We start from the raw sequence: 25,912 nt of genomic DNA, 5'->3' as shown, positions 1-25,912 counted from the left end.
AAATATATGAGAGTCTATGATAAATGCTATGTTGATGCTGAGTTTTTGACATGCTTATACTGTAGAGTATCATCAGAAACACTAAACAATATAAAATCATTGCTCGTTAACTCTCTCTAAGGGATCTTCTGGTAGTCCTAGCTAGCCACAATGTTCTCCTGCATCCTAAGTAATTATGACATTGATGGAGACATCAGTTTAGGGGCAGATCCAGAGATGGGTCTGCCAGATGCCTTTTTGATAAAATAATACTTGGTGACTGTGGGAAACCCAAATTTCCGAAGGTCTTCCTGGTCATCTAAGAAACTCTGAATTTCAAGCCGGGCGCGGTGGCTCAAGCCTGTAATCCCAGCACTTTGGGAGGCCGAGACGGGCGGATCACAAGGTCAGGAGATCGAGACCATCCTGGCTAACACGGTGAAACCCCGTCTCTACTACAAAATACAAAAAATTAGCCGGGCGAGGTGGCAGGCGCCTGTAGTCCCAGCTACTCGGGAGGCTGAGGCAGGAGAATGGCGTAAACTCGGGAGGCAGAGCTTGCAGTGAGCTGAGATCCGGCCACTGCACTCCAGCCTGGGTGACAGAGCGAGACTCCGTCTCAAAAAAAAAAAAAAAAAAAAGAAACTCTGAATTTCAGACCCTTAGGGTAACATTATATGTCCGATGCACTGGACAACGCTTATTGCAAGAGGAAGCATGTCAGAACAGATGAGCATATTTCATACAACAAGACCAATCTACATGTAAGGTGAGAAAAGACTGACAAAATGTAAGATGAAAAAACACTGTGACAGCTACCCTCCCTTCCCCAGGCAAATAACATATCAACTGAACACAAAATGGGATTAGAAGTCCAACTATTATCAGGTTAACCATCTAACATGTCTGATTGAATACTTACAGTGAAACTTTCTGTTTAAAAAACATTTGTAATTGACATTTCCTGGAGATTGGATGTCATATTAAAAAAAAAAAAACAACGATATTCGCTGTACTATGAGCTCTGTTCTGCTCAGCTTTTTATGTGCACTGCTTTGCAGAGAACTGGAAATACTGTGGGCACTGAGTAAGTATTTGGTGAATAAATGAATGTAAATTTAGAGAAACATTTTGAAGAAAAAAAAGAAGGCCAGGTGTGGTGGCTCATGTCTATATTTCCAGCACTTTGGGAGGCCAAGACAGGAGGATTGCTTGTGCCCAGGAGTTTGAGAACAGCCTGGGCAACATAATGAGAGCCCTATCTCTTAAAAAAAGTTCACGGGATGTGGTGGCATGCTTCTGTAGTCCCAGCTACTTAACTACTCAGGGGGCTGAGGTGGGAGGATCACTTGAGCCTAGAAGGTTGAGGCTGCAGTGAGCTAGGATCATGACACTGCACTCCAGACTGGGCAACAGGCTCTTTTCTTCTATCTCTAAAAGAAAATAAAAAGAAAGAAAAAGTGAGAAATTTTGTAGTGAGGTTGTTAAAAATTTTGACTTATTTTTTTCTTGGGAAAGAAAACGTATGCCTAAATGTATGTATGTTGTAGGTTGTGCCCTATTCTCTGGACTCTGGCTGTATCTTTGACAACTTGTTTTATTGTTGTTTTTCTGGTGCATCACCTAGGTTTACTCAGAATCTTAGTTTGCATGAAGTTTTGGATGCTAAGTCACATGCTAAAATGCCTAAAATGTCTTTAGAGTTTGAGAAAGTCAACAAACTAATGTCAAACCAGGATATGCATTTCATACCTCAACACTATAACTTACCTGTATTTTACATTCTACAAGCACTCTATGTTTTCCAAAGTCTGTTGATACCCCTGTAAATTTGTTCCTCAGAGCTACCTGTGGAGTGTTAGCACTCCTTCACAGATAGGGAATCTAAGAGCCATACCAGGCCGGGCGCGGTGGCTCAAGCCTGTAATCCCAGCACTTTGGGAGGCCGAGACGGGCGGATCACGAGGTCAGGAGATCGAAACCACCCTGGCTAACACGGTGAAACCCTGTCTCTATTAAGAAATACAAAAAAAAAAAAAACAAACAAACTAGCCGGGCGAGGTGGTGGGCGCCTGTAGTCCCAGCTACTCGGGAGGCTGAGGCCGGAGAATGGCGTGAACCCGGGAGGCGGAGCTTGCAGTGAGCTGAGATCCGGCCACTGCACTCCAGCCTGGGCGACAGAGCGAGACTCCGTCTCAAAAAAAAAAAAAAAAAAAAAAAAAAAAAAGAGCCATACCATTTAAGCAGCTCACCCAACTGGTCATCTGGGTTGAGAATAGAATCCTCAGAATAGAACAACAGTTCTTTCTTTCATGCTACTTCTAGTTTCCTTGTTTACTAAGTAGGTAAGCTTGCTGCTCCGGGGGTGGCCATTTAGATAGAGGCAATGGAAGTAGCCTATGGGGCACCAGGGCATAAGATTGGGGAGTGAGGTGACAACTTTGGTTCTAGCATTTCTGGGAGAGTAGTTGGTGGTTCATGTCGGAGGTCACTGAGTCTGAAGTCAAAAGCAAGGATCAGTAAGCTAAACCAATCATAGCACCAAGACTCCAGACCACTTAGAAAACTACTGTCCTGTTAAAAGAGTTTCCTGGTTCTCACCCTTTTTATGAACTAAGCAATAGCTCAGTTTTTGGGTGTAATTAATTCATAAATTAAGTTGGACACCAGCCCTGTAAGGTTGAGTAACATCACAGAGACCTGGGCCCTCATGAGAAAAAAATTCCACACAACTCTGGATTGATTAATGTCTGAACATAGGAGAATAACAGGAGATAGGGCATGGTGTCCCTCCATCCACATGGCAGAGGGATTGGGACTTGCATTATGCTGTGGTTAATGGGAGTTTTGAGTCTTAGATGATGGTACTGATGATGGGCTTTGGTGGTAACGGAATGTGGGGATGAAGTTTGGCACAAAATTCATAAACACAAGCTTCTATATGAGAGACACTGAAAGTTAATTCTATCCTCACTACAGACTAGCTATTAGTATATAACCTCTCTGAACCTCATTTATTCCATCTGTAAAATCGGGGACAATAATAATGTTGATTTGAAGATTGGATGAGGGAAAGCAAGTAAAGATGCTTGGCATGGCAACTGGTGCATAGTAAGCACCTATTAAATGTTGGCTATCATATAGACTAGGCAAATATTTTCTGTCAAGGTCCATATAGCAAATATTTTTGGCTTCTTGGGGCCACTGGCCTCTGTTACCACTACTCAGCTCTGCAGTTGTAGCATGCAGCCATAGAAAATACAGGAATGGATGAGCATGGCTGTGTTCTAATAGAATTTATCAACACTAACATTATATGTAATTTTCATGTTTCAGTGTTATTCTTCTTGTTTTCAACCATGAAGTAATGTAATAACCATCCTTAGCTCAGAGGTAAAAACAGGCAGTGGATCACGTTTGGCTGACCTTTGGTATAGTCTGTTACATCTTTGATTTGGAGATATTCTTTTGTCTCCTAGCACTCCATTTGTGTTTGTGATGATTCTTCTTAGAGTTCTGTTGGTAAATTCTGATTATGTAGCAAAGCAATCTCAGAAAGCCACCGTGAAATTGTGGTGGGTATTGACAGTGTTCCCCCTTCACCTGAGGGTGGTTATGACCACAAAGTGGTTACCACTAGAGGACAGTGGAAGTGTTGGGGGAGGTGGTTCTTTAAATGCAAATGTGCATTTTGAATTTTGTTTATAATCCAGGAGCCTTGGCAGTCAGCCCAAAACTTCTGTGTTAAATAAATCTTCCTCAAATGATCATGTGTTGGAACTGCTGAGATAAGTGAAAATTTGTGTTTTATTTATTTGAAAGTGTGAAGAAATGTAGAGAAATTTAGCTCCTAATGAATCATTTGGGGCAGAACTGTATGAGGTCCTGTGTCATATTTAGAATTTAAGAAATCTCAGATGAGAATAAAGCCACATCGTCAGATGCAAATAGAGGAGAACTATAAGATAGTATTTAGGTAAGTGAAATTCTAATGCCCTTGTCCTTGAAATAATCAACCAATCTAACCAAAAACATTCTTTTTTCTTGTAAATTTCTAATTGCCCCAATTCTTCTACTTCTGTTTCTAGGGTATTACGTCTGGCCTATGTCTGGCCCATGTTCCCTTTCTCATAACACCTTTTTCGAAGTTTCTGTGGTGCAGGTATTTCCTATGCAAGATGTTACAAAGTGAATTGGCATGCATAGAATTTTCAGTGGTATATAATTTTTTTCAAGTTTGAGAGGGTGCTAGCAGTATCATTTTTTAGGGACAAAAAGATTATACATGCTGGCTAAAATCCTGAATTGACTCAAGGTTGTTTGAAAATTCTCATGAAAATACCAAAGATCCCAATAATGGAACTACTTCCATTGCACAAAAGTAATACATATTCACTACAGAAGATATATTCATAGTACTATTTCAACTGCATTCTTTTGAGGCTTAGTGAGTGTAAAGATATGCACATGGAGGAACCAGAGTGATGGGAAGGGTGCAACCATCCTCATAAGATCCCCCTACCTGTGATAAAGTCCAGGTTCTCAAGACATTTCTTTAAGTGTGGCACATAAAGCAAAAAATAAAACCACAGTTTTAATTATGAGGTTCTCTGAACTATCCATGACCTATATGTCTCCATTTACTCATAAGTCAAGGTAGGTTGATTTCAAGTGGAATTGGGAAATAAACCCTATTCCCCTATCAAAGACTCTAGGTAGTTTATAAGCATGAGTATTGATTGACTTGATTATTCCTGCTATTTGGGGATGGGGGAGGGCTGTCATTACTGTTATTTAGGGATATTTTATACTGTGTCATTAGCAGGAAGGGCAGACATAGAAGGAAAGTGTCTGTCACTTGAAGACTGGCTTCACCAGAGGTTTATGGGCAGAGTGAATTTGCAATGGAGAGAACTGCAGGACCCCGGGGGCAAGGGCGTCTTCTGAATCTCTGCAGAAGGCCCTTACAATGTGTCACATGGTCATGTGATTTTGTAGAATATGCAGAAGAAAGCTAGTTTTGTGTTCTTAAAGTGGATCTTCCCAAATCGGAAAAGCTTCAGACCTCTGCAAAACATGGATCTACTTCTAACGCTGCACTTTTGGGCTAGGACTTACTCAAACCTTTTTTGAAAGGGGAGAAGTAAAAAACCTCTTTGTTGACAAATATGTAGGACTCTGGAAGTTGAAGAGTAAACCTTTCCTAAGGCATAAGACTGAAGATGAAACTGGGAAAAGGAAAGATTTACTCAAGGAAATGGTCACTGAGCTGAGAGAGGAATGGTATTGTTGACGTCTTCTTGTATTCAAAGAAAAGAATCAGGACATTTGAGAAAAAGAGGGGCAAGTGTATTTAGTTCATCAGAGAAAATGACTTCATACCCTTATGTTTTTATTTTGTGCAGCAAGTGAAAGGCTTAGTATAATGCCTCTTTAATTTAATTCTTGCTAATAAAGTTTAACTGGTGCTTTACTGTCTACTATAATAATAACAGTCTGGTGGGGGTGCTGCTGCTGATGAAAACATGTATGTTACATGAATGTTACAGTTTAGTAAACACCTTCACAGTTTTTCTCCTTTGGTAAATACTGAAACCAAGAAAGAGCCTCCTTATCTACTGTCTGTGAATGTCTCCAAAATTAACTGCAATCCTATGAAAGACTGAAGTAGAATTGATCACATACTCCTCAGTCACTTTCTTTGTATTGTAATAATGCCATGCCATACCATCAGCCAGTTTTTCCTCCTTTCCTCAGATTTTTTTTTTTTTAGCATTTTGGCAGTCAAAATAACCACTAAACTTTAACACACAAAGACATTTCTCTTAAAATGACCTCTAATTTTTTGCTTACAAAACAACTCAACAGGCAAGCAAAGAACCAAGCTCCCTCAAAACCTGCTTTTAGTAAGGCAATGTTTGCATTTTTTAGATTTGTCTATATGAACTTACTAGTTGCTTTGCTGACCTCTGACTATTTGACCCTTTAAAATGAAAAGTACTGCTGGGACACACAGCTAGATGGATACAAATTCAAGGAAGTGGTCAATCAGAGAAATAAGTGTGGTTGCAACAAGAGTTGACCTGCAAGTTGTAGTCAATAGTTCAATTACCAAGGAAAGGCACGGTGTGTATGCTAAGTACAAAATGCTCTTGCAGTACAGAGAAGGGAGGGGTATTGATGGCTGCAAGGTTCAGTGAATGCTTTGTGCAACTGGGCTTTGAGATCTGCATGTGACACTGTGTGACGATGTGCAGAAAGGTATTCAAGGTAGCACAGACAGTGAGAAAGTCAAGTTATGACAAACAGTTGGTCCATTTTGGCAAGCACATGAGATTCTGGGAAGTAGTTTTGTTCCACTCTAATGAACACTTTAAATTCCATAAAGTGAGTTCCTAGCAGGTTTTTGTGTACATGTTCAATTTCACATTAATTATTAGTTTTCTATATTTTATAGCTACTTTACTTTGAAATTTATTAATCATTATTTCTTATAAAATTGGTTTTTAATCAGTATTTGAATATACATGTTATTGAGTGAAAGAAAATTTGTGAACAATACTAAACAGTAAATGATCCAGAGGACATTTTTATGCATATTTAGAGGGAAGACTGATGATTATCTTTGAATCCCTGACATCTAATTGACCTGCTGAGACTTTGGGCAAATTCTTTTATCAATATCATTTTAAAAACAAAGATAATATCCAACTCACATAGTAGTTATAAAGATGTAATAAGGTAGACATTATGAGATATAGTGAGAATTTAAGAATCAGAAAACAGCATTATATAATGGTTAGATGTAAATAGAATGGTTAAGATACTAAAACAAATTTTTTTTTTTTTCCTGTCTGGGCCCAATTATGAGTTCACCTAATTCCGCTAATTTTCAGATTCAGTGGGTCTGTTGGTGGTAGGACTCTAGCTACCATCAGAAAATAGGAGTAAATTCACCTACAGATCCACAGAAAATAATGAGTTGATCATGTGATAAAGTGAAAACAGCCAGAATTTAGAACTTAGAGATATAGGTTTGAAATTTAATTTGCCCTCAAGCCAGTTGATGATGATGGTATCATTTCATTCCTCTGAAACTCATTTTTGTTTCTTGAATTTTTAAAATCTAGAGTAAAGAGTTGTCTGCTGATATTTAAAGTGATTTCTAGGTTTTAAAATTCTATGCTAAGCAGCACATTTAGCACAAAACATGAACATCTCTGACCAACAGTGGGAAAAACTTTTTAAAAGCGATCTATTTCTAATTTTCTCCCTGCAATTTAGTTACGTTGTTAGTTACCTGGGATTTGCATTCCTGTGCTTCCGCTGGTTTTCTTCTCTTGCCACCCTCTCTGTGCAGAGGCTTACACTCAGCCATTCACACTCTCACCTTGCTCTAGCTTCTTCTATCAGAAAGAAGGAAGTATTTGAAGAGCCCCCTCCTACTTCATTGAGGCCTGAATAGGAATAATGACAAGGACTTGCGGGGGATGATCTGTAAGGACAATAACCTCTGATGACCCAGGCCTAGACAAGCTTTCTTAAACTTGTGGCTAACTTATTGTGAGAAGAGCAAGAGAGATATTTAAGTGGGTTCAATGCTTGTTTGGATGAATTGGATACCTGAGTTATACAAAGACAATGAGAATATATGTGCATTTGTCTCAGCTCTCATAAAGAGAAACTGGCAAATTTTCATATCTGCATATCCAAATGCATCCACAGGTAAATACGAACAAATCAGAAGGAGTAGTGCTTTATAATCTCAGAAAACAACTTTCAGAAAGTTAAATTTTCAAATATAAACAATACTATTAACCAAGCAACTTTTGTTATTGCTAAAATAACAAAGATAAATTCACTTGAAAACTTGCTGGAGGAAAGAGTTTTATTTACGTTTTTAATGTGTAATTAAGAAAGTTTTTAAAAACTTGTATTTTGTTAATAATATACACAGAAAAAAAGAATGGCAAGAAACATAGCAAAGGAGTTTGGTCTATCTATATCTATCTATTGATATATTCATCCATCCATCCATCCATCCATCCATCCATCCATCCATCCATCCATCCATCTACCCATCCATCTGTATAATCTAATTTTCTAATTTAAAATCAATAGTAATTCTTTTTGATTCTGGGACTAGCATTATTTTTTATTTTTAGACATTGCTCAAATTTTATTTTATAATGTAATGTACTTTTATAGTATGAAAACAAAAAAGTACAATGAAATAAGAAACATATTTTGCCCAAAAAACTTTTCTTAGGAACAAACACGTAAATTGGGTGGTGAAGAATGAGCTTGAGTTTGAACTGAATTGGCAGTAGTTTCTTTAAATGTTGGCATCTGTCTTGACATAGTGATGGGATGATTTCCAGTTAAAACCACGGGCTGGTGTGGGTGGGAAGAATGGGTGGGACTACTTTTGGTTTTTACCGAGGAAAAGCTTTAATTTATTTAAAGCTGCCAGGGATTAGGACACATTGTCAGACCCTCAGCCTCAACTTCAGTCCCTCAGAGCAGGCTCTCCTAACTCAGAAAGGCTTGTCAGAGGAGACTTTTGGGGAAAAAAGTGGTTGTGATGAACCCATTGACTCTGAAACTGCCGATTGCTTTATTGTCTATCCTTCTTTGCTAGAAAGGAAAGTTGATCCTCTCTCTCTCTCTTTCTCCCTGTCTGTCTCTCTCTCTCTCTCTTTGAGACAGAGTCTCGCTCTGTCACCCAGGCGAGAGTACAGTGACATGATCTCAGCTCACTGCAACCTCTGCCTCCAGAGTTCAAGTGATTCTCCTGCTTTAGCCTCCAGAGTAAGTGGGATTACAGGTGTGCACCACCATGCCCAGCCAATTTTTTTTTTTTTTTTTTTTTTTGTATTTTTAGTAAAGATGGGGTTTCACCCTGTTGGCTAGGCTGTTCTCAAACTCCTGACCTCAGGTGATCCACTTGCCTTGGCCTCCCAAAATGCTGGGATTACAGGCATGAGCCACAGTGCCTGACCTCTCTTCTCTTCTTTCTCCCCTCTTTTATTCTCTTTGGTGATTTTCTCTTCTCTCCTCCCCTCCTTTACTCTCTCCCACATAGCACTTCCTAATTAATTTTCCTCCAGTTCTGCAAGATTGTCCCTGAAAAGGCAATGTGGAAAGGAAAGGCAGTTGTCCAATGATTCATGCAGAAACTTGCTACTGAAGACATTCTTGTTTTTTCTGATGTTGGGTACCTGACCTGTTCACACTGGTTGTGGACACTGATAAAAATGATCAGATGGTGAATTGCTCACAATTCTACTGCATTTTGCCTATGCAGATCCATATCAATAGAGATAGAGAAGACAAGAATTTGCCTCCAAGCAAACATACTCGGTTTTTCCCCATGAAAATCAAACTAAATGTTGGCATATGCTTAATTTCTTTTAGGCTGGTTGCCTGATTTTTGTTAAGCTCAGTCTTCTTGTTTAGGCCCGGAGGTATTTGGGAGCACTGAATTTATTTACTTTCATAGCTACCTTAATTTTATTCTACTTCTTTTTTCTTTTTTTTTTTTGAGACAGTCTCATTCTGTTGTCCAGGCTGGAGTGCAGTGGCATGATCTCAGCTCATTGCAACCTCTGCCTCCCGGGTTCAAGTGATTCTCGTGCTTCAGCCTCCTGAATAGCTGGGATCACAGGCGTGCACCATCATATCCGGCTAATTTTTGTATTTTCATTAGAGACAGGATTTTGCCACTTTGGCCAGGCTGGTTTCATACCTGTGGCCTCAAGTGATCTGCCCACCTCAGCCTCTCAAAGTGCTGAGATTACAGGCATACACCACCACACTTGGCCTAATTTTTGATCCCACAGTACAGATACAGGTCCTGGGCTAGGTGAAGTTGAGTAACTTTGATCTTCATTTTGGATTTTTAAGGGAATTGGGAATGAGCAAGAGCTGAATATCTTTTTTTTTTTTTTTTTTTTTTTCCTTTTTGGTGAACAATATACTGTCCAACTATGGGCAGGTTCTTCTGAAGAGGAAGCTGATGGAGATTGGATCATGCTTATTGTACACATTTGGGAACTTCTACAAATACCTACAAAGCTTTGGTGGCGATTTTTCTCTCTCAGTCTTAGGATGTAGCTAACCTTCTTCTCATGCTGTTCCTTTATGCCTGGTAGGACTGGTTAACAAGAAGGGGAATAGGTGCAGAGCGGGTAACATTTGCTGAGGACAAATTGTGTGTCGGGAATTGTATTATGTTTTGCAAACTACCTCCTTTCCTTAAAAACTGGTCTTTGCAGCAGATGTTTTAAATCCTACTTTGCTGATGAGAAAACTGATTCAGAGGGTTAATAAGCTTGTCCCAAATCAGAGACGAAGTGGCCAATTAGGTATTTGAAGTAGTTTGGCCTCTCTCCTAAGCTGTAGGACACGTCACCATGACATGAAACTTCCTTTGCCCAGACCTTTGATATCACCTCTTGTAAGTTCAATGGCAACTGTTGCTTAGACACAAAAAGAAGACAAAAATTTCAAAAAGCAACTGTCCCTACCTAAGGCTGGTGATAAATCATTTACATCATCTATTTAGTCATTTTGACTGGTTTGCCAATTCCTCCCCTAGGTCCATTGGTGGGATGTGACACTAATCTGAATGACCACCTTCTAGACAGGACACTTATACTTTTGCATGATGAAGGGGAAGAATCACACTCTCTTCTCATTCATTATCCCCTCTTCACAGCCGCTAGGGAAGTACTTCTTGCACAGTAGGTATCCCAAGCATGATTTCTGATGATGACCTTGACGTTGCTGCTAATTCCTTTGCCAGCAAGGATTAAGCTCACCCTTCTCCATTGCCTCCAGGAAAAGAGTTTTCTCTTATGTTCAGTTATTGCCTCTTTCTATCTTCCAACAAGCAGTAATTGACCCAGATAAGATTTGGATTTTCAAAACAAGCTTCCTGTGCTACCCTTTTTCTTTTTTATAGAACCCAAGAGAAGATGGGAAGCAAAGAAACAATCTTGAAATGCCATATGGGAAGTGTCATTAAAAGCATTTCTGTATTATTTTGATCTTTATACTAAAGATTACAGAATCTATGGCTCTGTTTTTTAGTAAATAGCATATCTAGGTTTTTCAGCTTTGACAGGCCATTTAATCTTTCTGTTGCCACAGGGCATGACTAGATTAACTCCTATGTATACTGACGCTTTCTTTTGCCTTAGTGGAAAGAGTACGGGAATGGGAGTTTTACTTTTTGAGTCTAGCCTCCATATATTATTCATATTTGCATTCCTGGTGCCAAAGACAGTATCAGCCACATCTCAGGCATTTAATAAATGTTTATTGCATGATGTCTCATTTGAGATAACCTCACTTGCTCTCTCTGGGCTTCATCTGTATAATGAAGGGATTGGCTTAGGGTTCCTTTCAAGGATTCTGCAATTTTGTAAATTCTTTGTCTTGGCATTTTCAATTCTCTACTCATTTATCTTCTTACCTCTTCACATAGGCTTTGGCACAAAAAAAGTGTAGTATTTAACTTTCTTCTAAAATCTGCCTTTATTTTATTTTCCAAACATCTCGTGTCATGCTAATCTTGGCAAAGTTTCATTGTGGATAAAGCTGTTCAGGTTTTGTGTATCTTTGGGTAGTTTTGTCTTAATAAGGGTGACAGGAGAATTATTTTGTTTTCTACCTGCTCCAAGAGGCTCTGTATGTAACTAACTTATTATCTCCTTTACACATTGAATCTTAGTTTATTTGTTGACTTTTAAACAATGTATGCACACAATAGCAAACATATTTGATAGTGGAAAATAAGGATGAAGGCAAAGTACTTTGTCTTGGTCAATTATGTCATGAGCCTTATTGAACACTCAGGTCTCATTTAAAGTTCTGTAAAGGCAGCTAAAGTTTGGATTTCATAAGCAGAGTTCTTTCTTGGTAACTGTATAGAACATAATTTCCACCTACACCAACCACCACTGAAAGTATTACTTACCTTTTATGCTTATGTTTTCACAACTGATTTACAGGGTTGTGATATCTGAGTCCTAGCTCAGTGGATCAGGAAGAAAGAAGTGAAGATATTGGCCACAGTTTTTCTTTCAACCCTCATCAATCCTATTCCTCAAATGACAATGCTGATACGATTTTTATATTAGGGTAGCCTCTCTGAGTTCTCATGAATCAGGTAGGTAACATCACTCTTTTTTGCCTCATTTTGCCCATCTGTAAGATGGGGATGACAATACCCCTCCAAAGAGGGTTTTGTTAAAGGTGAAAGAAAATGCACAGCAAGGACTTCGCAGGGAGCAGGGATTGGGTGGAGGAAGCTGTTAGCAGGTCAGTAAGTAGCTGCTTTTCTTACATCATAATTATTATTATTAAGTTAATTTTGTCCATAATGGTAAAAAGTCCATCACAAGAAGGGCTTTGAGAGATCTGTGTTCTGCCTCTAGTTAACCAGTTTACATAGCTATGATTTCAGAAGTAAGTTGTTCAATGGATGAAACACACTTGGATCAAAAAACGTGGTTCCAATTCGGTTGTAGTAACAAAAACATAAGTGAAATCCCCTCATAAAACTAGTCTTGCAACATAGTTTTTCTTTCCCTGTTAAAGAAATATTTTTTTTTCCCGAAGGAAGAAGGTATGTTGAAAAAATGAAATGGCTAGAAACAATTACTTTAATCTGCTTATTTTTTGTTCGATCACTGATTTTGTTTGTCATGGTAATCAACCCAGAATGAGAGCATTTCTAAAATTCTGCAGTTTTGAATAAGTAAGAGGTAAATTGCAGAAAGGTATATAATTACTACAGGGAACACGATCTTATGTCCTATTTCATAGAGTTAATTATTTTCATTTATAACATCTTAGAAATGCATACTTAATTGTGAGAGATTAAAAACGCCCATTGTTCTTTCAAATTGTTTGCAGTGTTCTTTCATTCTGACTCAATTCCATTGAATATCTACGAGTTGTCACATTTCTAGTAAGTAATAACTGTGTCAAGCTGTGCTGACAAAATGTCCCAACATAACTGTTAATAAGCATTGTCATTTTAAGCATGAAACAGTTTAGCTAATGATTTATCTCTTATAATGCAGCACTCGGGGCAGCTGTATGATTTGTCTCTTTAGCAAGTCAAGTAATTTCTTTAACAAAATGTTAAGCACAGATGGGCCATAAGCTGTCAGTTAACTATTATTGTGCCTGCATCTGCTTGCTTTCAACGCACTGTTTTATGTATTCAGTCAGTTACTTAGCGGCAGCTCCGTGAAAAGCTGAACCTACTCTGATTGGCAAATAAAATGTTCATTTGTCTCTTCTTCCTATTGTTTTGTTTTGGTAACACATGTCAGCAGCTCAATTACCCAGTTCATTAACAGCTCCCAAAGGACGTGATGGCCAGCCCGCGATAAGAGGGCAATTGTGGCACATATGGTCAATAATGGCCTCTCTCTTGGCAATTGTAAATAAAAGTCACTTGGCCCTTTTCCTTTCACGAGAACTACTGTTTTCCTGTTCCCCTTCAGTGTGCAAATTACCTTTCTGCGCTCCTTGCCATCCAATCCCAGTAAACTAGAACTTAGCTTACTGCTTTTAGAGACATGGAGCCTTACTATAGATAGCAGCCGTGGCTCTTAATTTTAATTATGGCTGACTTTTAAGCTCTTGGGGGAGAAAGTTCTTATCATGGGAGACTATTCTTAGAACGCTGTTAGCTGATTAATTAGTTAACTAATCAGTTTTCCTAATTGAATAGGGACACATTTTCTTGTGGACTTCCCTCTCTTTTTCTCTTTGAAATGCTTTGGTGGTGGTTACCATGGCGTTTTAAAAAGCTATCAAAAACAATAGCAAATAGAAGTCTTTTGCAGGGGACTGTAGGAAAGGGAAATCTCATTCGTGTTGTAAAAGGAATTTTTGTTACATACATATACACACATACCTCAAAATAAGGGGGTTAAGAAGCCACCGGGCTAATTTGGGTCAGTGTTAGGGTTCTCAAGCCAACAACGAATTCCTCCTTCACTTTAAGCCTTTGAAAGGAGTTGCTTAAACAGATACGGATTGGTGGGTATTCTGTGGCTCTTTTAAGCAAAATGTTGCTTGTACGAGTGGTTGAAAAAGACCCAAGCATGGTTTTACATAAACATACCAGTGAATACAGCTACTAAAAATAATCACTGGCAGGGCTGCATGAATGAATGAAGGAGAAATAAGCCCTTCTTGTTTGCTGCTGCTATTAAAAAGGAGAGGCCTTTTCGATGACCAATGGTCAGGTGGTGGCTTGAGAGAGAACTCCATCCAGAGAAAGTTGTCTCAAGGAAATGTGGATAGAAATCCTGCACACACCTGAAACCTCACATTCTGGGAAGCTTAGGATATTGGGGGGCCTTGGGGATGCGCAGTTCAGCGCTTCAGAGGCAGCTTGCCATGCCGCCAGCCTCTGCTTGTCAGCCCTTATCTTAAATAAACACCCAGTGGTGCATGTTGTGCATTAAAAATAACTCCGGAGCAACGGAGCACACGGCCAGGCCCTCCTGGACTGTCCCCGTGGCCAGCCATATTCATAACCAATCTGTACTCTCCTCCCAGGGCAGCAGGCACTCGGGGAGTTGTTCAGTGTCAGGGTTTATTTGTGCTATTTTGATTAGCCCCAACCTGGCAGGAGCTTATTTTCCTTCTAATGACCTCGTGCTGTGAGACGGCAGCTTCCGAGGGAAGGACTTGGGTCAGAAGGGAGGGGAATAGCGTTACTTTTCCCCAGCCAAAAAATGGGGGACTGCTGGGCAGGAACAAGACTAGGTAAATGGCTGGAGGGTCTTAATTAGATTTAGTGTTCTTGAAAGAACCTTTGCTCAAGAAAATCCAGCATATCCTTGCCAAAAATTCTATTTTTTTTTTTCGCACTTGCTAAAGAGTCTTTTGCTGGCACATTTCGGGGAGAAATCATGGAGGGACTAAAAACAAAACAAGACCCCTTTACCTACCCCTCACCCCCACCACTGAATAGACCATTGAACAGGTTATAAACCCTCCCTCCTAGTTGATCAACTAACAATTGTTTATCAAAATAACAATTACTTGGACCTTACTTCTGGGTTAAGAATTCCAGAAAGTTCAATGTATGGCTTGATAGTTACACAATGTATAGTTCTAGCTGCACGTTAGAATTTTATTTTAAATCTTTTTTTTTTTTTTGCTCAGCTACATATCTGTTTTCTTTTCTCAACATATATACAATTTTAAAATACTTTAAAAATGACATCGCCTATTACTTCTTAGCTTGTGAATTAATGTGGAAGAGAAGCTTCCAGGTGCTGAAGCCTCTCAACTGGCTTGGATTAACCCCTACTGTGTATCCATTTCAACCTCCCCCCTCCTTCCCTCTTTGAAAAAAAAAAAAAAAAAAAAAAAACCACCGCAACCTCCCCTTTCTCATCCACTCCAGCTTTCTTTGTGTCTCCTGCGCCCTGCCAGGCAGGTGTCAGAACCCTGAATGAGGGTAAATGCCCTGCTGATGGATTCCACAGATGGAGCGTGGAAATCGGTAGAATAGGCCTCAGCCACAGGCCATTTCTTGGGATCCAACAAAAGCCTCCAAATAAGTCAACAAAAATCCCAAAGATCACAAAGGGAAAATGTCATTTGTCATTTACTCTGGGTCCGCAAGGGAATATCAGTCTTGCTTCACTCCTCCTGACTTTCACCCGAGTAAACACGAGAGAGGTCATTCACATCTTTCTCAGCGTAAAAGGGCTACTCCAGATCAGAAAACAGTTCGTTGTCCCATTGTACCCTTCACGTTGAATGGCAAAACTCACAAGCACTGGAGACGTTCTGCAATTAGCCAAGTAGGTGCATCAAACTTCGAGTTGACCTGTTAAAGACCTTCTGGAAAATACTTGTGAAATACCCTTAAGTGATCAGACTCGCAGTATAAAAAGGCTTCATGGAACTCTCAGGCAGGATTCTTATTTTTGTCTTGTTCTTTTATCAGTGAAACACAGCTGGGAGTAAAAGTGCTGACAAGTCTAGCTCAGAAAGATTAAAACTGACGAAAAGACCATCGGGTTTGGTATGAGGCCATCTTATAGTAAATAAACTATGACTAGGAAGTTCAGCCTCCAGAGATCCCCCCACCTCCTCCGGTGTCTGTAAATCACATTGTATTATATCTAGGGCAAACATAGAGTTTAAATGGTTGTCATGTTTTGATTCTTTAATTATTCAAATGAAACGTCTTGCTGAGAAGAAAGACAATGTACCAAATTCATGCTTGTGAATTATTTTGTTTCTCCATTTTTTGCCTGTCTCCCATCTCTGAATTATATTTGTCTGAACACCAATAATTATAGAATTTCACATGACTAAATCCCTATAAAATTGAGGCAAGATTTCATGTATAATAGTGTTAACTAGGATGAAATATTTCCCGAGGCTACAGAGGAGGTCACAAGGGGCTAACAGACAAAGACATACTCTCTAATTCTGTAATTCCTTCTTTAATTAAACTTCATGGTTAGCCCGCTGGTGGTAATACTTTTGCCTTCTCCTCCCAGTTTGATTTGTCTCTGAAGGAAGAGTTTGTAATCCTGTGTGGTATGACAGTTGCCCTGTGCTTGATCCCGTCTTTCTTTTTACTGACAATGTCCATTTTCCCAAGTGTAATCTTGGGAGTTAATGTGAGATCATTAGGATAACTAAAAATTGGGCTCCCGTATCTAAAATTAGCTTGAGATCGAACTTTCTTATAAAGCACAGAGTTGAAATACTTCAGTGAGGGGTGATACTTTCCAGTGATCACACTGGAGTTTCTGCTGAATAACCTGAGAATATCCTGATATGTTTCCAGTTATTCCTTCCTGCACTTTTGCTTCAGAAGACCATTTTAGCTCTTGATATATTTTTGTTACATTCATTGTAACACAAAATACCAAAATAAAGCTTTAATAAAGATATAAAATGAATAATCAATTCACCTGCTTCTTATTATTGGTGGGTTCCAGACTGACCCTAGATATCAACGGTCTGTGTTGGTTCTTAGTAGAGACTGCAAATGGTTAGATGAACTACTTTGATTTCTTAAATCCATTTAATATCTTGGCAAAATTGATTTATTTCTTATTGTTGTTTAAAAACTATACCTTGGAAACATATAAAGATTTCAATAAGTGTTTGTTGAATTGAATCCACTGGAAAATCATTTGGAGTGGTGTATAATATTGATCCAACTCTAGTAGTTCTGTGGATTTCATTTTATTCAGGCAGTTTTTGAAAATTTGGGATAAATGCTAGCAATAGTGGCGATTAGCTAAGTGATTGATATTTCAGTTCCCGTTTTCGTTCATTTCTGTTATTCCTCTACAAAAGAATTGTGTGTGTGTGTGTGTGTGTGTGATAAAAGACTCAACACTCATTTAAGATACTCCAAGCTAGAAGCAAGCCAGCAAGCATGTCCTCTGAAGTCCCACAGACCTGGGTCAAATTCTAGTTTCCTTATATGTATGACCTGAACAAACTCTTGGAGTCTCAGTTTCCTTTTTCTGTACAGTGGGATAAGTACCTAATTCCTAGGGTGGCTGTGCAGTTAAAGGGGAAGGGAGAGAAATCTTCATTTTCCTGGAAAGCATTGCTCTAGGGTCATTGGTGACATTGAGTTAAACTAATGGATAAACCAGATAATGGATTGTAAAGGGGTTTCAATAATAGAGTCAAGAATTTCTAAATCTGATAACAATATAGATTGGGATAAAATCTACAATTTTTTTTTTTTTTGCAATTTAAAGCAATGAAGTTTCCATTTAGAATGCTGTGCATGATGTATTGATATGGATTTTCTTATGACATCTATTCTGGAATTTCAAATTTGGGAACAATATCTCTAATAATAAAGGAAATCTTCTTTGTGAAGGCGTCTGTAAAATACGATTGAGCAACTTAAGTGTAATTTAAAATATTCCCTTAATATTAAAGTTGTACAGTAGTAATAGTCCAAAGAGTTTATATTTAATTGCTGTATCCTGGCAATTTGTTAACTCATTTATACAACTGTCCTGCTAACACATCTGTGGTTTCCAAATCATAGAATCAGATATTCTATACAGAAAAAAGATATGATTTCTTTCTATTAAGCTTCCTGAAAGAAAGCTTTGTTTTTACTTTCCATGTGATATTTAGAATTAGATTCTTTGTATCTAGTATCCAATTGGTTCTAGTAGCCTAAGTAAAACTGAATATGTAAAATAGATGAAATCCAACAAAATGAGCCTCCTATGTGCTCTTAAAATGGGATTTAAGTTTTAGATTTGTTCTTGCTAAAAACTGGATGATTCTGCCAGGTGGTGTGAGTCTGTAGTCCCAGCTATTTGGGAGGCTGGGGTGGGAAGATTGCTAGAGCCCAGGAGTTTAAGACCAGCCTGGACAACACAGCAAGACCCTGTCTCTAAAACAAACAAACAAACAAACAAAAATGAAATGAATCAAATTGAGGTGATCATTGTGAATCAAGTATTATACAAACAAATTTTATTTCTGTTGAATGATATAAGAAATAGTAGTATTTCCATGTTTAGAAATAGCTAGTTTTTCCTAGCTGGCAGATTAATCTTGGGTTGCTGACTTTACATATTTTAAAGCCCACATCCCTTTGGGGTTTACAGATGGAGAAAAGTTAGAATTAACTTGTAAGATTGTGGCTTCATATTGCCAAAAATTATCTGGTTTCTCTAAGTTTCCAGCCGAAAAATCAGGCAAATCATTTCCTCAACATCTTCTGAAATTATGCTATATGGTGGTTTTCCCAGTTAGATGCAACCTTTCCATTGCTTTTGAATAAAGAGTCTGGAAGTAAGAGTAGTGATTTGTAAGCTTGTTAAAGAGAGTTTTATTTTTGGTGGTAACGGCTGTCCTATTGAACTCTTAAATTCTGAGACTTTTTTTATTTTAAAGAATCACCAGGCCCTGCTTTCATGGCCTATATTTATACTGAAAGTCAGGATCAAGGGAGCTTTTGCCCTTCTCCTCCACTGGAAGTTTCTGTCCTCCCTGAACTCACCTTAGGATACCTGTATTCCCATTTGACAGCTGTACTGTCCCAAATTCTGAGGCTTTTACATTATTAGCTATGCTAGTTTTCATCTTTTAAAAAACCCACAAACCTCTGAAAAAATTAGTAATCATTCTTCCAAACAATGCAGGTATACAAATACCTGCTAAACATTCAAAGTGATTGTTGAGGCCTCACAGACTTCCAAAGCCCATCTGAATAGATGTTGGGAGATGTCCTAAGAGAAGAATTTCCATTTTAAAAATAAAGATGTAAAACAGTGGCAAATAAATCAGTGTTGGAGCAAATCTGAAATTTGTCCCACACTTGGCATTCATTCAACGTGTCCTTATTGAGCTCCTACTGTGTTCTAAGGGTTCCAGCAGTGAACAAGGCAGAGAAGGGCTTTGAGCTCACCTAGTTTATATTCTGGGGGATGTTGATTGTTAAGGTGAAACATCGTGGTCTTGACCCTCAGGATTAATTCTCGCTGGTGCTTGTAAATCTAACCAGTCTTTTTCTTCAGAAACCAGAGATGATTTTGATTAATTGACCTGACAGTGCATGGCACATCATATTTACTTGAAAGAATTTAATAACCCCAGAGACTCCCAAAGGAAACATGAAAATTTCCACATACTATTATCCTAATGGGATCGTAGTAAGAGAATGTGCAAGCAAAGATTTAGGGTTCTCTTGGGCAGAGGAAGCTTTTGGTCAGTCTTAAAATGCTACTGAGTGTTTCACCTGAATTCACTTTGGAAAGAAAGGTTAGAAACTGGAAACACTGAAGGAAAATATTTTATGGAAATTTGTTTTCTTAGGGGAATATATAATTTGTTTCTTAGGGAGCATATTGTTCACAATTTAAAAATATATATGTAAGAGTGTCTTTTACAGTTAATTGTGGCAGACGTATTTTATAGAGTTGAAACTTTTGAGAGTGGCAAGAATTAATCTAGAGTATTCTATAGAGGTGCTTCTCAGTGTTGTCTGGGGTCAGTAGAATCAGCATCAATCACCTGAGAATGTGTTAGATGTGCAAACTCTTGGAGCCCACCTGAGATCTACTGAATTGAAACCATGGACGGGGAGCCACCAGTCTACATTTTACCAAGCCCTCCAGGTGATCCTAATGCTCCAAAAGCTTATGAAACACTGCTCTATGACTCAGCACAAATTATTGCTCATTTAGTTTAGCTTACATTTATCAATCATACATGCATATAAGTTGCATTGGGAGCTTTTGGAGTTTATAATGCAATGCATGGCATATTTTTTTAGCATATTAATAGTCCTTTAAAATATTGCCATAGCTAAAGAAAGTCTAGTTTTCTTTCTTTAAGTTAATAGTAAAATATCCTAACATAAGATTTATGTTAAATGAAACAATTTTATATTAAATTAGATAATTGAAAAATCAAAAGTAACATTAACACACATTAGATGCATTATATATAATACTTCTCTTTTGTTTAGGCACATGTATTTGTTTTCAGGTATATTTAAAAAAATTATCACATACACTATTAATTTACTCTATTGCCTCTTAGTTTCATAATGTTTAGATGTAAATAAAGTATGGAAGTATTAAAATGTTAGAAAACTGAAAATCATATTTACGGGTTCATTTTGGATGTGAACTATTTGGGGCAGTTTAAAATTTCTACTGAAATATAATGAAATTTTAGATTTCTGTAGGGCAGAGTTAAGTTGGAATTTAAGATAAAAGAGAATTAGAAATATAGGACTTACACATTTTCACATTGCTTCTAGCACCACCTTCATTTCCCCAGGTCCTATCAGCCTGAGGGTGCAAATGAATTAGCGTAACATTGACATTAACAATCTACAATTTTCTGGATTACTGTTGCATTTGCTGACAGTAACCTTGGCCCCTTCTTTACAGGATCCCTTAGTTATTTGGGAGAATTTTCAGAGCACATTTGGATGTGTTCAAGAGCCAGACTGCTCTGGTTCCCCCTCTAGGTTCAGAGTCTGTGGCCTGATAACCCTTTGACAGACCTTTGCCCACTACACCAGTATCTGGGATCTTGAGAGAGGGCTGCTGTCCCTGCCCAGAGCCCCAGTCTGATGCATTCTCCCTCACACTGCAGAACCCTGTATAGCTGGTGTTACTCTATTACTGTAAGGGTTCACTTTGCTATGGGATCCCTAATGCATTCTTAGCAGAAACAGGGAAAATGCCTGCTCCACCCCTGCCCTCATCAAATTCTGGCCTGAAAAATGGAACCACTCGTGCCCAGGCTTTGCTAGTTGCAGCCACAGATTCAGACCCAGTTCTTACAGGAGTACTAACCGTAATGTATCATTAACGTATTTTCTATCTAATTTCCCAGTTCCTGCTTCTCTTGCCCATATACCAGGCCACTCAATTTTGAAGTTCCCTTCCACATATGAGTACAGGCAAATACGCACAAGCTTTGTGTGTGTTAGGCCACCACAGAGAGGCTTCAGGGGCATTTTTGTCTTATGCGGTTGCTCAGGGCCACACACTCAGAATGGCCCTGGGATTGGGTTAATGATCTGTTGTTGCCTTCTTGAAACTCGTTATATTTTTTTTACAAAAGGGACCATACTTTTTTTTTTTTTTGCATTGGGTTTCTTAAATAAAGCAGCTGTCCTGGACAGATGCCTGCCTATTCAGCAGAGTCCCAGACTCTAAACTTTAGTTTAGGGACAGTTCACAAGACAATGCTTGCCTGCTTCTTCTCGAGTCAGTTCTAGAGATTTACATTTTCATAGTATGTGTATTTTCTTTTTTTTCTTTTTTTTTTATTTTGAGACGGAGTCTCGCTCTGTCGCCCGGGCTGGAGTGCAGTGGCCGGATCTCAGCTCACTGCAAGCTCTGCCTCCCGGGTTCACACCGTTCTCCTGCCTCAGCCTCCTGAGTAGCTGGGACTACAGGCGCCCGCCACCTCGCCCGGCTAATTTTTTGTATTTTTTAAGTAGAGATGGGGTTTCACCGTGTTAGCCAGGATGGTCTTGATCTCCTGACCTCGTGATCCGCCCGTCTTGGCCTCCCAGACTGCTGGGATTACAGGCTTGAGCCACCGCGCCTGGCCTAGTATGTGTATTTTCTTTAAAGCATTTCCCCATATCTGGTAATAAGATACTAGATTTAAATGTACTTTTTTTTTTTTTTTTTTATAAGAGCAGTGGAGTCTATAAACACATAGGAATCTGGGAATAGTTTACTGTTACTGGTTTCTTAGGTCAAGTTTGGAATATTTTTAAAAATCACATTGAACAGATTTCCGGGTGTAAAGGGTGGTGAAAATTTATCAGAAACAAAACTCAATGTGATTCATTCATTAGACACGAAGGAAACACCCATTAAGTAGTAAGCATAGGGCCATACAAATGGAATAAGGCCTGTCCCTATTTTCTAAGAGCTCATAATTGGCCTAGAATGACAGATGCAATGAGCAATTATTTCTGCCTAGGGGACAGAAAGATAGAGTAGGGGAAGAGATTAAATATTATTTAATGATGCAGGACTGTGGTGGCGGGGGGTGCTTGGTGTCCATGGAAGACATTGGGAATGCACCGTAGACCAGGATTTAGATTATTATGGGTTGGTTAGACTTATTTTTTGATCCACATTTATTTTACTTTTGGTATAGGGACCACTGTAATGAGGTCTTGCAGTTGGAGAGAGAACTTGGATTCAATCTCAGTTTTATTTTTTTGATTCACATTTTATGATGTTTTTTTCTTCTGTGCTTTTAGCCTCAGCACCCCAATCAGATGAAGGCTCTGATATTGACTCTGAACCAGATTTACCACTAAAGAGGAAACAGCGCAGAAGCCGAACCACCTTCACAGCAGAACAGCTGGAGGAACTGGAGCGTGCTTTTGAGAGAACTCATTACCCTGACATTTATACTAGGGAGGAACTGGCCCAGAGGGCAAAGCTCACCGAGGCCCGAGTACAGGTACTGTTGCCCAAACCTCTGTGTCCTACTTCAGTCCAGACAGGAAACAAACAAGCATCTTCTCATCTAAAACATATGTCAACCCCTGCCAAAAATATATTAGGAATGGCCCTTTACTAGGGATGCATATTGTTAAGACTTTGATGATTATTACTGAAGGAATACAACTATATCGTTTATGACACACGGAAGTCCACCACTTCACGTGACTTACTCAACATTTCAGAAATCCTTATTGTGCATCAACACTAAATGGACTTTGGGGGTGATACACAAGCAAGAGCAAATAAATTTTGAGTGGTTACTCTGTCCCAGGCACTATTTTCAGTGCTTCACATGAATTAACCCATTGAATCATTATTAAAATCCTAGACGGGTACTATGATTGCTACTCTCCATTTACAAATAAGGAAACTGAGACTTGGACTATATAAGTAACTACCCAAGGTGGCATAGCTGCAAAGTGAGTCTAGAGATAATTGGATCCCATATGCTTCATCTCTGTGACCTTTCAATTGTGAAAATGTGCAAAGGTGCATAACGTGAAATTCCTTCCTTTAAAGATTTTATAATTAAGAAGCATTTCAAGTAATTATGTTACTTAAAGAACATGTTGAATTATCTTTTGAACTCTTAGAGGCGCTCTGAACCTTCTGGAAAGGCTACTTAGATGTAATATGTTTCTATTGAGTATAGAATAATGTTTTCATCATTAATGAGGAACTTTCCCCTGGAGTTAGTAAAACAGGGTTTGAAAGATGGCAGATATCTTAGGGTATCCTGGAACTCCTCACCACCCTAGAAGTTAGGTTACCTTGTCTGCAAATATTGTGTGTTGTTTCCAGATTCTTAACGTGCAGGCTGGGGACTCAGCAGTGAACTAGTCAGTTGACATGGTCCCTAGATTCATCAACACGTTCATAGATGCAGCTAATTAACTCTCCTATTACAGAATGTTACAGAAATAGCCTCTTCCAGGCTGCAGAGCTCAGTCCGAGAGATTGTTTTCTTCAAACTTCCATATAGTCATCATAGTGCTAGGAAAGTCGAGGAATGCTAAGATCAATTAAGTCTCTCAAGGAGCTGCAATCTAAGAAAGGTAAAAAAGTAAACATACAAATAATTTAAAAATAACACAGACGTGATAAGTGCAGAAAGAGAAAAAGTGCAATGGGAGTTGAGAAGAGGAAAGGATAAGGTTTTTTTTTTTTTTTCTTTTTTTTAGATGGAGTCTCGCTCAGTCACGCAGGCTAGAGTGCAGTGGTGCAACCTCAGCTCGGTGCAACCTCAGCTCACTGCAACCTCTGCCTTCTAAGTTCAAGCGATTCTCCTGCCTCAGCCTCCTGAGCAGCTAGAATTACAGGTGCATGCCACCAGGCCCGGCTAGTTTTTGTATTTTTAGTAGAGATGGGGTTTCACCATGTTGGTCAGGCTGGTCTCGAACTCCTAACCTCGTGATATGGCCGCCTTGGCCTCCCAAAGCGCTGGGATTACAGGCATGAGCCACCGTGCCCCTTTTTTTTTTTTTTTTAAATTATACTTTAAGTTCTGGGATACTTGTGCAGAACGGGCAGGTTTGTTACATAGGTATAACACATGCCATGGTTGTTTGCTACACCCATCAACCCGTCATCTACATTAGATATTTCTCCTAATGCTATCCCTCCCCTAACCCCCCACCCCCAACAGGCCCTGGTGTGTGATTTTCCCCTCCCTGTGTCCATGTGTTCTCATTGTTCAACTCCCACTTATAAGTGAGAACATGCAGTGTTTGGTTTTCTGTTCCTGTGTTAGTTTGTTGAGAATGATGGTTTTTCCAGCTTCATAAATGTCCCTGCAAAGGACACGAACTCAAGGGATGATATCCTGAAGGAATGAAGAGAGATATATGAAGATGGCAGATTTAATTTTTTTTTTTTTTTTAAGAGACAGAGTCTCATTCTGTAGCCCAGGTTGGAGTACAGTGGTACGATCACAGCTCACTGCAGCCTCCACCTCCTGAGCTCAGGTGATCCTCCCACCTCAGCCTCCCAGATAGTTGAGACTTCAGGTGCATGCCACTATGCCTGGATAATTTTTTGTAGAGATGGGATTTTGCCACGTTGCCCAGGCTGTTCTTCAACTCCCAGGTTCGAGCGATCCACTTGCCCTGGCTTCCCAAAGGGCTGGGATTATAGTCATGAGCCATTGTGCTGGACCCAGAGGGCAGACTTAAGATGAACTTTCCAAGCTAGATAGATATTCACTGGACCAGTTGCATAAGGAGAGTATATTAGTAATAGGGAATTATATGAGCGGAGGCACAGAGAGGTAGAAGTGGTGGGTAACATGTAAGATGACCTTTCATTTTCACTCTAGTCATATTGGGAGAACAGTTAGTTTGATTAGAATGTAAGGAGTGGTAGGGTGGTGGAAGAAATGGGGTTTGGTAGCTAGGTTGAAGACATCCTGTGGAGGTCTTGGGTTTCAGGCTAGTGAGCTCACATTTGATGTGACAGGGAGTGGGGGCTATGGCATGAGATAGGTAGTGGCAGTGGGAATGGCAAGGAAGAGATGGTGGTGAAGGTATTCAGAGGTAGAATGGGCAACTGATTGTGTAATCTAGAAGTGGGGAGGAAGGTGAGTGAAAGGAAGAGTTGTAGATACACCAAGGTTCACAGGGCTGATGTTTTAAAGTTAGGAAACGTATTATCATTGGGAAACAGTGTTTCTCTCCACCGCACAGTGTAGAAATAACCTTTATTAACTAAATTACAATATTTTAATAGAAAAACATTTTAATACAGTATTGATATAGTAATATTATATAATATACTACTATATAAATATTATATTAACATACCATTAATATTACTATGTCAATGTAATGATATTAATATGCATATTAATATAACATGATTTGTGGTTAATGGAGGTCATTTCTGTGCGGTGG

General features: G+C 39.0%; 1 protein-coding gene across 2 annotated transcripts in view; it reads left to right on the top strand.

Moving 5' to 3' along the window:
* Positions 1 to 25,912, top strand: part of PAX3 (paired box 3) — a 101,035-nt gene that overhangs the window by 45,553 nt on the left and 29,570 nt on the right. For both annotated transcript variants that reach the window (XM_005574422.5, XM_005574421.5), the window contains exon 5: positions 22,775 to 22,980. In XM_005574422.5, the coding sequence (XP_005574479.1) occupies positions 22,775 to 22,980 (206 nt within the window). The remainder of the gene's footprint in view (positions 1 to 22,774; positions 22,981 to 25,912) is intronic.

This window comes from Macaca fascicularis, chromosome 12, assembly GCF_037993035.2.
Source record: "Macaca fascicularis isolate 582-1 chromosome 12, T2T-MFA8v1.1".
NCBI lineage: Eukaryota > Metazoa > Chordata > Mammalia > Primates > Cercopithecidae > Macaca > Macaca fascicularis.
Note: the sequence above shows the minus strand (reverse complement) of the source record. Positions and strands in the feature narration are given on the sequence as shown.